The sequence below is a fragment of the Solanum verrucosum genome, unplaced genomic scaffold, assembly GCF_900185275.1.
Source record: "Solanum verrucosum unplaced genomic scaffold, falcon-dt-bn FXZP01000255.1, whole genome shotgun sequence".
In the NCBI taxonomy this organism is placed as follows: domain Eukaryota; kingdom Viridiplantae; phylum Streptophyta; class Magnoliopsida; order Solanales; family Solanaceae; genus Solanum; species Solanum verrucosum.
In genome coordinates, this window is record NW_026020006.1 from 223404 (window position 1) to 237321 (window position 13918).

The 13918-nt window shown below is 33.2% G+C and overlaps 1 protein-coding gene across 1 annotated transcript; it reads right to left on the reverse strand.

Moving 5' to 3' along the window:
- Window positions 1-1642: 1642 nt before the first annotated feature.
- On the reverse strand, window positions 1643-11319 carry LOC125819413 (scarecrow-like protein 13). Its single transcript, XM_049498846.1, has 2 exons — window positions 11218-11319; window positions 1643-3668 (listed from the first exon to the last, which is right to left on the reverse strand). The coding sequence occupies exon 2, from the start codon at window positions 3527-3529 to the stop codon at window positions 1850-1852; it is 1680 nt and encodes a 559-aa protein (XP_049354803.1). The 5' UTR covers window positions 3530-3668; window positions 11218-11319; the 3' UTR covers window positions 1643-1849.
- Window positions 11320-13918: the final 2599 nt, after the last annotated feature.

Consider the following 13918-nt stretch of genomic DNA (forward strand, 5'->3'; position numbering starts at 1 on the left):
TTATTATGAATGCTTGCAAATTAGAGTTTTCACATTGACTGATTGCCAAAAAGAATGCAGAAAAGCTTGTAAAAAGCACAACAACAACCTTGTATAAGGGCGTCAAATCGTGATCGTGAAAATATACGAGAGAAGAAATAATCAAATATTTTTGGAACATTTTTTTTTTGATGTAAAACGTACAACAAGGGAATTGAATCGCGATTGAAGACATACAAGAGGGGAGATAATCAAAGATTCTTGAATATATTTTTGATGTATCATTTTTGTAAAAGGTAGAATTTTTTTTCCAAAATATAAATAATTTCTTTTCTTAATTTTGTTTTTTTTTTCTTTTTTAGGTGTTTTTTTTTTTGTATGTGTATCCTTGTAAATTGTGTATTTTATGTACATTTTGCATTGATAATTATTTTGTTTAAATTAAATTAAAGATGTTTTTGTTTGCATAAATGTTGCCTTGGTTAAGGCCAAGATCCAAAATTAAAAGAAGGATTCACTTTCTGAAATTCAAGAAAAATAATGGTTAAATTAATCATTGACCAACAATATATCGACCTTGAACTATCAGGTCATGACTTCTACTCGTTGTATACCTTGATCCCCTACTAGCTATATAAAGGTTTTTTAACGATTAACAAAAAGAGTACTTAACGAAAATAATATATCACAAAGATCACAAATTACTTCTCCCTTTCTCCTTAATGTTGAAGCACACTGATGTCGGAACCTCCAAAAATGCTTCACTTTTTGTTAGATCTGGACACACATGCAACAATATTTTTGAAGAGCCCGAACATCGTAACTTTTAAAACTGGTGAAATGATCTAAGCATTTTATTGCTACAGATGGACTATTACAATCATTTGGTACTAAAATCATTAGTTTAAGCTATTAAATAGCAGAAAACAGAACATAACTTCACACAGTTATGTGACTAAATCTGTGTATGACGTCTTTACATTGTCAGTGTATAATTAGTTAATATCCGCAAGTGAACACTAATGTTGTTTGCTACAATCATCACCTCGGTTCAGGCCAAAGAAGCAATGTCACACATAGGCTGAATGGAGAGCCAATGACCTCGTTGGTCACGGTTGGCACCCCTTTCAAGTCCAGGCCACCACTCCGGGCCTTGGCCCCATGAGTTGAACATTGGCTCTGATACCAACAACCTTGGGCCCAACTCACACCCGAAAGTTAACTATTGAGGTGGGAGAGCCCAAGTAATTTATAAGTCCCAAGACAGCTCCCCATTCATCCGATGTGGGAACACATGATTATAACCCGATCTATTTTTATCTATGAAGATCCCACCGGAGTTCCTTCTATTGTGATAGAGACTAGATTAGAATCATTCTCAACCGATCCAGCAAAACACTCAAAAGATAAAGAAGTATCATTACTTCATGGTCGTTCCAAGCACGAAATACCATTTGTACAGACAAGAATCCCCTTCGTTACATGATTTCATCTTCATATAGATAGATATAGGATCTACAGGACAACCAAAGAATCAAACTTGATATGATATCACTACTACTTTGTAACTGTTTGACACAACTAGTAAGCCTTGATGCAATTATTGATACAACTCATAAATAAAAAAAGAGATAAAACATAGAAAGCAAAAGAGACAAGAACATTTCCAATGTCTAACTTTGTTTAGATGTTTTCTGCTAAATTCATGTCCACAAATGTGAAGATGCACAATTCTATTTCAAAGTTCACTATTTTATTTCCAATGTTGACATGTACACGCCTAAGATTTTCGTTTGTCCTACATCTCGTAAAATAAAAAAGGTAAACATATCAAGATCATGTAGGGAGAGATTTACATCTTAGACGACAGTCATCTCCAAGCTGAAGAAGTCGCTAAAGCTCTGTTCTTCCATCCAAGATAAAGCGCGCCTTTGTTCTCTGCAAATCGATAATTTGGGCTAAACTCTTTCAACACACCATTGATGGCTTCACCAACTGATGGACTCAAGGGGCATGGAGTAAATCCGGCCATTGTAAGTCTCATACTCCACTTTCCAAAAACTTCGTGTCTTTCCACTCTGTCAGCCCCCTCACATGCTATTATGTTGACAATGTCTCGTGCCACACAATGCGCCTCTGCATTGATCCTTTGCTTGTCATCCCCCGGGCGACCTGCATCAATTGACTCGAACATTGCGGTGTAGTAATCCAGAGTTTCACGGAATCTTGGAAGGAAAGCAGAAGTGTTGGTGTTAGATTCTTGTTCGACAAGGGTGACTATTTTCGGGGACAAGCTCTTAACCAGTCTAAGTAGACGGTCTCGATGGTTTGCAGTGGTTACACTCTCGTCTGGCATGTGGTGCAGCACGTACGGGAAGTTAACTGCCAAGGCTTCTCCATGTCTAATTTGAAGGTTTTCTAGCTGAACCTCACAGCCCGATATAGCAGCAGCATGGAATTCAAAAGGCACTCCACATGATTCAGCAGCTTTTGCTAGCCTTTCACCTACTAGGTGAAGTCCACCACCGCGTGCATGAGCTGATTGGGAATCATCAACACCTGTGATGTGGACAGAAGGGGGTCCACCAGGCCAATGAGCAAGATTTTGCATAAGGAACACCCATTGACTTCCTTGTGCAATTTGAAAATCAATTATATGGATTCTGCTCTCATTCCTCATGGCTTCTTCGATCACAACGTTGGCGGATGTGTAAGCGAATCTGTAGTAGGGGCAGATGTGATAGAGGACTTGCATGTAAGAGATCAATTCTGAACCAGTTGGTTCCTTGCACTTGAGCATTTTGTATATGTTACTTCCCGAAGAATATATTCTTGCTTTGAGTCCTTCCAACATGTATGCGCTTAATCGTTGCATAGGTTCCCCGGAAACCGATACCTTTTGCTCTAAGACATTTATCAGAGCATCTCTAGCTGTGACATCGGCATCCGATACCTTTTGCCCTAAGACATTCATCTGAGCATCTCTAGCTGTGACTTCGACATCGGATATTGCTTCAGCACAGGCAAGAAGCAGCTCTTTCATGTCCAAGCTCGGTGCAATTTCCAATACTCGATTCCACTTTGAAGGTTTTGAGACCTCACCATTGAAAGAGCAACTGCTGTCTTCATCAATATCAGAACCAGGCCCTAGCAAATTATTCGCCATCTCCCTTAGCACATGCTTCAGTTCATTGCCATCATTCATTACTGAACACCCGCTCAAGGGTGAACCATAAGTGTTGTCTGAGGAATGGTGCTGATCCGAGATGTACGACTGAGAACACTGAGGAGAGAACGGACTCCAGTTGGACGAGACGCTAACAGCAGGAGGCGAATCATAGCTGACATAACCAGCATCAGGCAGTGAGTCCAGAGTGAAAAACTTTTCATTCTGTGTCTGATAAGAGAGCTGTGTCCCCGAGCTGCTAGTATCGCTGGAATTGTTGTTAACTACATGGTAAGGGCTATAATATTGCTCAAAGTTCGCCGTTGGCTGATGGCACAACTTGTGAACTCCGCCTGATGATTGAGGTATCTGGGATGCGTGCATCTTGGGATCAGTCACGCGCTCTCTTCAAATTGGCTAAGATGCTGAACAACTGCTCCAAGCTATCGATGTCTCTTCGTTAAAAGTAGTGACAGTCTCAGAAGCTTTCAACAGATACGTCGAATGTCATAACCAACAAAATCTGCCAATAAAAAAAATCATGTATCAGTATACTTGATGAAACTAGAATTTGGTAAAATGCAGTAAAGCTAACAGGAGATTTCTCATAAAAGAACCAAGAAGCTTTTCAAAGAACAAAAAATGTAAAATCTCAACGTATACCAGACGGAAAAAGACACACCAACACAAGTAAGAAGGCATCCACATCTTCTTATCACAGTGTATGAATCAGAAGTGTCAGCAAAATAACAAATTTCTATAGACTGACAGTGTAAAAAAGAATTTACGCTACAACAAATAGTGAGATTTGTAACCTCGAGAAAAGCAGGTAACCTGCTACAACATCTTAAAATGCACGGCTACAGTAAAGTCAGTATTGTGTTAAATCCAATAAACAGGTACAACAAACTGCACGAAGACAATGGACAGTTCATCAAATCAAAACATCACAAACTCCACAGATATTTATATTTCACATTCTACGGCCCTTCACCAAATATAATACACCTATGGTGATATGAACAGAAGTGAAAAGGATAAAACCCCACACACGGACACAGTAGGGGAAAGACAATCTTTACCTCTAAACCAGAATGTGTAATTAGTCAGACATATCAAGGAAAGAACAAAGGATAAAACAAAAGGCGATAATTAATGAAGTTGGTTTTAGATGCCAAATTGAGGGAAACAGAATTGGAAAAGATAAAATGGAACAAACTCACATCCAAAAAAGAAAAAGAAAGAAAGACAGCTAATGAAGATTAATTCATTATCATTATCTGTAACTACTAAATAAAGTAATTAAAAAGAGTATTAAATGAAGTGACAAAATTACCAAAGATTCACAAGCTTATCAACAAAAGTATTAAAAATTAAAATCAAATTCATTCTTAGAAATAGAAAAGTGTACTAGAAAGAGCCAATTTTCAGATATCTGAATAATTGCTATGCCTAACATCAAATTTCCATTAATATACAGACAAAAAAAAAAGATCTTCAACCCCACCCTGCACCCTGCACCCCCCCCCCCCAAAAAAAAAAAAAAAGCAAAAATGAAATAGACGAAAAAAACGAACTTGAAATATTCAGATCATTAACTACTGAAAAGTTAATCAATACAGTAATGACTTTTAACATGTGAGGTCAATTTTATGTTAACTTGAGGGAAATTAGCAGATTCGAAAGGAGGAGGAAAAGGCAGAAAAGACAGAAACTATTTTCATGAAATGGAAAACAACATATCCAACATATATAGAACTTTTTCTCATACCCTGAAGAAGCAACAAGAATCGCCTACTCAAGGGCGGATCTACAGGGCCATTCATTGGAAAATAACAATTTTTTCTTTATGCATATATATAGATAATAAACCACAAACCCCTCGATTAAAATCCTACCTCCACCACCATACTACTCAGAAGACAAAAACCTCTTACTCCCAACATTAAGAGCAAGACGACACAAAAAGGTACGAAGCAAATAATCAGCGTCAAATCATGGATCCGTCTCTGCCACAAACCAAAGGGAAAGAACAAAAAAGAGAGACTTCAAATAATCAGCTTCACATATACAAAAGTCACAGAAAATTTCCATTCAAAAATCAAAGAACAAACCTTTAATTTTCAAGATTAAAACAGAAACTTAATTAAACGATAAACAAAGTTAAGAACTTGCATTCTATAGGCAATTAAATCACTACTTAGACTAATCAAAACTCCATACAAAAATCAAAATCTGGCTAGTACCAATAGTCAAAGGGAAAGAATCAAAGAACCTTCAAAAGAATTAAGTCTTTTAATTCAAGATTTTGTTTCCAGAGAGACTTTTGCTTTCTGCTAAATACAAGAGAAGATTGAAGATATTGTCTCTGAGAGTTCTGGGCGTTTCTTATATAGAGATGAATTCTTGGAGATATCCCGCAATATTGTAGATCACAGTTTGTTGGCAACACGTGGGAAGTGTCTCTATTCCTACTCATAGTCTATTTGATCATGTTTTTTTCCCTTGTCAGTTCACACTATTCTTTCCAAGTAGAGTGAAATGATTACTCTAGTTTTCATTTAGGCTAGTGTTTCGGCACGTGCGTGCACGTGTATGCGAAGCATGTCATATAATTTTCTAAAAACACCTTCATGTTTTGAATATTTTGTATAGTCATCCTTTTTTTCCCGTCAGTTCACAATATTCTTTCCAAGTAGAGTGAAATGATTACTCTTGCATTTATTTAGACTAGTTTCTCGCACGTGATGTCATATAATTTTCTAAAAATGCCTTCAAGTTTTGAGATCAGTAACTTTGAGACATGCTGGCTGCTACAACATGTTAAAATACACAGCTACTGTAAAAACAGTGCGGTGTAAAATACAATAAAAAGATACCACAAACAGCATGTGGAGCTATTATCATTCATCTAGGTTCAAATACCATGAAGACAATGGACAGTTCATCTAATCAGAGCATCACAAACTCCATATTGATTTATATCTCACATTCTACGGCCAGTCGTTCACCAAAATACTACACCTATGTCGATATGAACTGAGGTGAATATGATAAACAACACACACACACACAGTGGGGAGAAAGACATTCCTTACCTCTTCAGCAAGTAGACCTCTAATTGGTCAGACATATGAAGGGAAGAACAAAGGGGAAAAAAAGGTGATAATCAATGAAGTTGGTTTAGGTACCTGATTGAGGGAAGACTCAATTGAAAAGATAGAATGTAACCAACTCACCTCAAGAAAAGAACAATCAAAGATGTCGCCTAATGCACTACAAGATTAATTCAATATCTTCAACTACTAAATGAAGTAATAAAAGAAAATTAATGCTTGTACCAATAGTCAACTAGAGACGAGAATAAAAAAATCTTCAAAAGATTGAGTCTTTTTTATGAAGAAGAAAGAATCAAGGTAAATGGTATTACATACCTTACAAATATCAAGTCTTTTTGATGAATTCAAGATATTTTTTTCCAGAGACTTTTGTTTTCTGCTAAATACAAGAGAAGATTGAAGATATGGTCTCTGGAAGTTTTGGGTGCTTGTTATATAGAGCTGGTTTCTTGGAGATAACTACTTGAACCCCCCCTCCACCAATATTTTAGACACACCGCCGGGGAAGTGTCTATTACTAGTCATAGTTTATTTGGTCATTTCCCCTGTCAGTTCACAATATTCTATCCGAGTAGAGTGAAATGATTATTCTTGTCTCTATTTTAGATTAGTTTCTCAGCACGGGTGTTACACGTGTATGTCGAATCATATCATATAGTTTTCATTCAAAAAAAGCAAAAAACAACCTTTGATTTTCAAGATTGAAACAGAAATTTAATTAAGCCATAAACAAAGTTAAGAACTTGCATTTAATAGGCAATTAAATGATTAAATCACTACTTGGACTAATCAAAACTCCATACAAAATCAAAAACTAGCTAGTACCAAAAGTCAAAGAGAAACAAGAATCAAAGAACCTTCAAAAGATTTGAGCCTTTTTTATGAAGAAGCAAGAATCAAATCAAATGGTATTACAAATCTTAAGAAGATTTGTCTTTTTGATGAATTCAAGATTTTTTATTCCGGAGAGACTTTTGTTTTCTTCTAAATACAAGAGAAGATTGAAGAAATGGTCCCTGAGAGTTTTTGGTGCTTGTTATATAGTCAAACAAAGGGACCATTTCTTAGTGATAACTAATTGAACTGCCTTTCCACCAATATTGTAGACTACAGTTTGATGGCACCACATGGGAAGTGTCTATTCTACGGCGAGAGACTGAAGAAATTATTTTCCGTTTTTTTATTTAGACTAATTTCTCGGCACGTGTGTTGCACGTTATGCAGAATCATGTCATATATTTTTTTAAAATATTATCTTTAACTTTACAGAACTGGGAAACTTAGAAACAACATGCTAGTGTTGCACGTGCGTTGCATGTGTATGCCATATCATGTCATATAGTTTTCTAATTCACATGCATAAACAAACTCAACCAAATTTCTAATAAGCAAATATCATAAACAGAACTTGGAAACTTAGAAACAACATGCTAGTCTTGCACGTGTATGCCAAATCATGTCATATAGTTTTCTAATTCACACGCATAAACAAACTCAACCAAATTTATAATAAGCAGATATCATAAACAGAACTTGGAAACTTAGAAACAACATGCTAGTCCTGCACGTGCATTGCACGTGTATGCCAAATCATCACATAGTTTTCTAATTCACACGCATAACAAACTCAACCAAATTTCTAAAAAGCAGATATCATAAACAACAAATGAAGCTATTATCATTCATCTAGGCTCAAATACCACAAAGACAATGGACAGTTCATCAAATCAAAACATCCAACTACAGCTCACAAATTCCACAGGTATTTATATCTCACATTCTACAACCAGTCCTTCGCCACAGGGTCAAAATCTTTAGATATTGGTGATCTTAGAAATTCTATTTCTATAAAGATGGTTAATTATTATATTACCAAGAAAGAGAAAATGGTAATAAGGGGTAATTTTACACAAAGCCTCATAACTAACTGTAGTTGAATTCAATTGAACACACAATACTCCATTTTTAGATTTCTTCGAGGAGAGCAAAAAACTTCCAAAGATCTCGGTGATAGATTCTTTTCCCAGGTAAGCACTTAGGAAATTCCGAATTAAGCTTTGATTCATGGATTCTTGTGCTTCTTATTGTTGCTAGGGTTTAATATCGTGCTAAAATTCTTTAATATTAAATTATTTGAATTTTGGGGGGAAAAAAGTGCATGTTATTCTAGGTCTTTCTGTATAGAATGAAAAAGTTAAATATCCCCCTAATCTATATCATTTTGCAAATTTCATACCTAAACTAGTTTATTGTGTGTTCCTATTATCCTTGGACTATATCTCCCATAAGATTAAAAACCCTTGATTGAATATGTGTCAAAATATTTAGAATAACTTGTTGAGAGGCACATGGGAGATGAAAAAAGTCTTTAAAATGAGTTTACGTGACACAATGAGTTCATGGTAGTTCAGAGGTTTTGTGAACACTCGATAAATTACATATGAAACTCGCAAAATAGTTTCCATGCGTACCGCCACTTGGAACTCTTTGGAAGAGCTTTTGGAACATGATATTCATATAGCCTGTCATATTCCTTCGGGGTGTATTTTCACGAGTTCAAGGGTTTTTTCATGAACACCCGACATTTTAGGTATGAAACTTGCAAAACAATGATGGTTTAAGTTTATATATGCAAAGACACAATTGAAAAAGATAGAATGTAACCAACTCACCTCAAGAAAAGAACAAGCAAAGACAGCTAATGCACTACAAGATTAATTCATCGTCTTCACCTACTAAATGAAGTAATAAAGAAAATATTAGCTAGTACCAATAGTCAACGAGAAACAAGAATCAAAGAAACTTCAAAAGATTGAGTCTTTTGTTTATGAAGAAGCAAGAATAAAATCAAATGGTATTACAAACCTTAATAAGATCGAGTCTTTTTGAAGAATTCAAGATTTTTCCCAGAGAGACTTTTGTTTTCTGCTAAATACAAGAGAAGATTGAAGAAATGGTCTCTGAGAGTTTTTGGTGCTTGTTATATAGGGCTGGTTTCCTGGAGACAACTACTTGAACTGCCTCTATATCAATATTGCAGACAACAGTTTAATGGCACAATGTGCGAAGTGTCTATTCCTAGTCATACTTTATTTGGTCATCTTGTTTTGCCCTGTCAGTTAACAATATTCTTTTGGCGGTGAAAGACTGAAATGATCTGAGGTGATAGAGTAGAGTGAAATGATTCTTCTTCTTTTATTTAGACTAGTTTCTCGGCACGTGCAACGCACGTGTATGCCGAATCATGTCATATATTTTTGAGAACTATGATTTTTTAACTTTACGGAATTGGGAAACGTTAGAAATAATATTCTAGTCTTGCACGTGTATGCCTAATCATATCATATATTTTTTTTAAATATGATCTTTAACTTTACAGAATTGGGAAACTTAGAAATAATATTCTAATCTTGCACGTGTAGGCCGAATCATCTCATATCTTTTTCTAATTCACGAGCAATTTTTCTAATTCACAAGCAATCAAATTGTCGTAATGAAGTGTTAGCAATATCAGCAACAAACTCACAACCAAGTTTCTAACAAATACTGAAAATTTAAGCCCTTCCGAAAAAATTGGAAACACAGACCAGAAATCCTTCATGTTAAAATGTTTTCTCATACCATGAAGAAGAAACATGAATGACTACTCCAGAGTCATAGCTAGAGAGTTTTTATCATATTTTTTTTTTCTATGATATAAGTAGATGATGAACCTTTGGTGAAAATCTTGTCTCCGCCACTAGACTACTCAAAAGACAAAAAAAAACTTACTTTACAGCTTTAAGAGCAAAATTGACATATAAAAAGATAGGAATGAATATTGACATCCATCTTACCGACAAAACATAAAGATCAAGAATAACTGACATAAGCAAAAGATAGGAATCAATATTGACATCCATCTTATCGACAAAACATAAAGATCAAGAATAATTAACATAAGCAAAAGTGAGGAATCAATACTATGGGACCAATATCAATATCCCTCTTACCGACCAACATAAAGAGCAAGAATTAGCATAATAAAAAGGAATTAAGAAAAAAGGTCTAACAAGGAAAATTTAAAAAATACAAGAATGTCACACCTAAGATTTGAACACACAATACACTAGAAGCTTCCTAATTCAAAGGGGATTAAATTTTACTCTATTCGCATGGTATATTCTTCCGACTAACGGGATTCAAATGAACCCCTTCAGAGTTCTGATCATGTAGCTCCGTCTCTGCCCCACCCCACAAACAGGAGCAGATGCAGCACACAAAAGTACGAGTTCATTTCAACCCCGTAGCTTTGGCTTAAACCTTATATATGTGTTAAAATATTCACTAAACAAGTACAAGTAATAAATTTCAAACTCAGTAAATCAAACAGATTGCAATAAAAATTCGAACTTGAACCCATAAATTCAAATCTTGAATCCGCCTTTGCCCACACACCAAAAAAGGACTTCAAATGAACAGCTTCATACATACAAAAGTCACAGAAACTTTTCATCCAGAACTGTAAGCAAAGGACAAACCTTTGATTGCAAGATTAACACAGAAACTTAATTAAACCATAAGCAAAGTCAAAAGCTTGCATTTAACTAATAACTCCATTACAAATCAAATAAATTGTGATAAAAATTCAAACTTTAACACATAAAGTTCAAATCTTGAATCTGCCCCACCAACCAAAAAAAGGGAAAACAAGAGTAACTCCAAACTTCATATATACAGAAACAGAAAATTTCCATTCAAGACAGTAAAGCAAAGAACAAACCTTTCATTCACTAAACACAAACTTAATCGAAACCCATAAACAAAGTCAAGAACTTACACATAATAAGCAATTAAAATCACTAATTAGACTAATCAAAACTCCATACAAAATCAAACAACACCAACTACTAATATTCAAATAAAATCAAGATTTAAGAAACCCAATAAACAAAAGAAGAGAAGAAAACTAACCTTATAAAAAAGATTGAATCTTTTTGATGAATTCAAGATATTTTCCAAAGGGACTTTTATTTTCCTGCTAAATACAAGAGAAGAGGGGAAAAAAAGGGATCTTTTGTTTTATGATGACTGAAGAAATGAAAGTGTTTTTGAGAATTTTTTATGCTTATTATATAGTCAACAACAAATTAATTGAAAAATCTTACAATTAAAAAAAAAAAAAAAGTTGTGAAATATAAAGAGCTGGTTTCTTGGAGATAACTACTTGAAACTGCCCCTCCACAAAAAAAAGTGTAGACCACAGTATGATGGCACCACGTGGGAAGTGTCAATTCCTAGTCATTGTTTATTTGGTCTTTTTTTTTTTTCATCAATCCATAATATTAATTAATAGTAATAAAGTATAAGTTTTTATTAAGTTTGAGTACATATGACAGATACTTAAAATTGATATCAATTTTTACTTAATCATTATAGTTAAGAATTGTACCATTTAAAGACTTGTGATAGAGTTTGATTGTGTTATTTAGATACTTGTCATTGATTCAAATAAATATATAAAAAGTGTGTAATAGATTTGTCGATAAAATGTCAAGATAACGAATTAAATAAAGACATATGATATTTAAATTAAATATAATAGTTGAAAATGAGTTATGAGATTGTCTTTTTTCCCTTTTCAATTCATTATATTCTTTTCGAGTAGAGTGAAACGATTGTTCTTATATTTATTTGGATTAATTTTCAACATATATATTGCATTTGCACGTATATGTCGAATAAATAATTATATATTAAATTAATAGTAATAAAGTATATGTTTTTATAAAGTTGAATATATATGTAGATAGTTAAAGTTGACGCGAAGTTTTACATGAATATCTTCAATAAAACGGGTACCATTAAAACACTTGTGGTAGAGTTTAACTGTATTATTTTGACACTTTTTAATGATTCAATCAAATATGTAAAAAATAATGTAATACATTCATCGATGACATATCAAAATAGTGAATTAAATAAAGATACATGATATTTAGATCCAAAAATAAGAGTTACAAACTCCTCCCCTGTCAATTCATAATATGCTTTTTAAGTAGAGTGAAACAATTAATTTTGTTTTAATTTAGATTAATTGTCAGCACATTTGTTGCACGCACATGTCGAATAACTAATTATGTTCAAAATTAATAGTAATAACATACATATTTTTACAAATCTTGAACATATATATAAATACTTAAACTTGATATGAAATTTCACATAGACAATCCAACTAAAAATTTTACTCTACCATCTAAACATTTGTAATAGGGTTTAACTATGTCATTTTGGCACTTTCACTGATCCAATCAAATATGTAAAAAATGTATAACATACTCATTAAGAACATATTAAAATAGTGAATTAAATAAAGACACGTGATATTTAAATTTGAATAAATATGATTAATTTTTTTTGTGTCATCTTATTAAAATGACAAACAAAAAAGACAATTCCAACATAGTTTTTATCTTTGAATCAAACAATCTCTTAAAATATGATATGGTATAAAATATACGCATATCTTCTTTTATGTATATGAAATAGAGAAAATATTTTCTATATATATCTTCAATTAGAAAAAAGTGTGTCACATATTCGTTAGGAGCCAATTTTGACTTATGGTTTCCTATTTATTTATATTAGTTATAAAAATTGAAAACACTATGCAAGAAATTATCTATTGGTCATCCCTATGTCTAAAATTGACTTGTACGCTTCACTTGCTACCACTAAATAATCTTTCGAAGGGTGTTTGGTTAATTTTATAAATTAGTCAAACTAATTTATGATATGAATAATGTTTTAATATTTATATGTTCGATAGATACTATGATTGATTATAGTTGAAAATAAGCCAAACATTACAAATTGTTGATTATTTTTAATTTATGATTTTACAGCTTATAAATATTTTTATTTTTCTTAAATATAACTTCTAACTATATTTCTATTATATTTTCATCAATCGTATCTTTTTTTTTAAAAATGTAAAAACACTTTTATATTTATATTTTTGTAAATGGTGTAAAGCATATTTCAATCAGAAAAAATATCTATCAACATCTTTATACTAAATATGTTAACCGCTTATTATAAAGTTAAATACTAATTATGGGTTCTAGCTTTTACAAAAGACTATTACTTACTATATTCTGAATAAATTATCCTCACAGACATTCATTAAGAGAATTTTTGAAGATAAATTTCAGCTAGTCAAGATTTATGAATATCATTAAATTCATACATAGACTCATAGTTCCTTTCTAATATTATATTCTATTTTGGTCAAATTCTTCAAAAATAACGATATCGTCAAGTGTATATCAAATCCTTCAAAATTAGTATATTTTGAAAATTTTGACATCATGTACGAATCTAAATTGTTGAGAGAGGGTGCACGTGTACCTTTAATCTTGAAAAAAACTATATATATATGTGTGTACCTTGAAAATTTAATATATATTTTCGAAGAACCCCTCAAACATATTTGATTGGGGCAGTTCGTCATTGTACTCATTTAGCTTTTGATGATGTGTGTGGGTAGCTCGAGTTTGAACCTTGGTGACGACACTCTATGACCTCTTTTTGTTTACTCATTTATAACTTCAGCACAGGCTATACAACAACGTCAAATTTTATCGCTAGTAATTGATATACCTTTATTCCC

Bases quoted from the DNA above. Each gene is read 5' to 3' on its own strand.
- LOC125819413 (XM_049498846.1), bottom strand. From the start codon at position 3,529: ATGCACGCATCCCAGATACCTCAATCATCAGGCGGAGTTCACAAGTTG.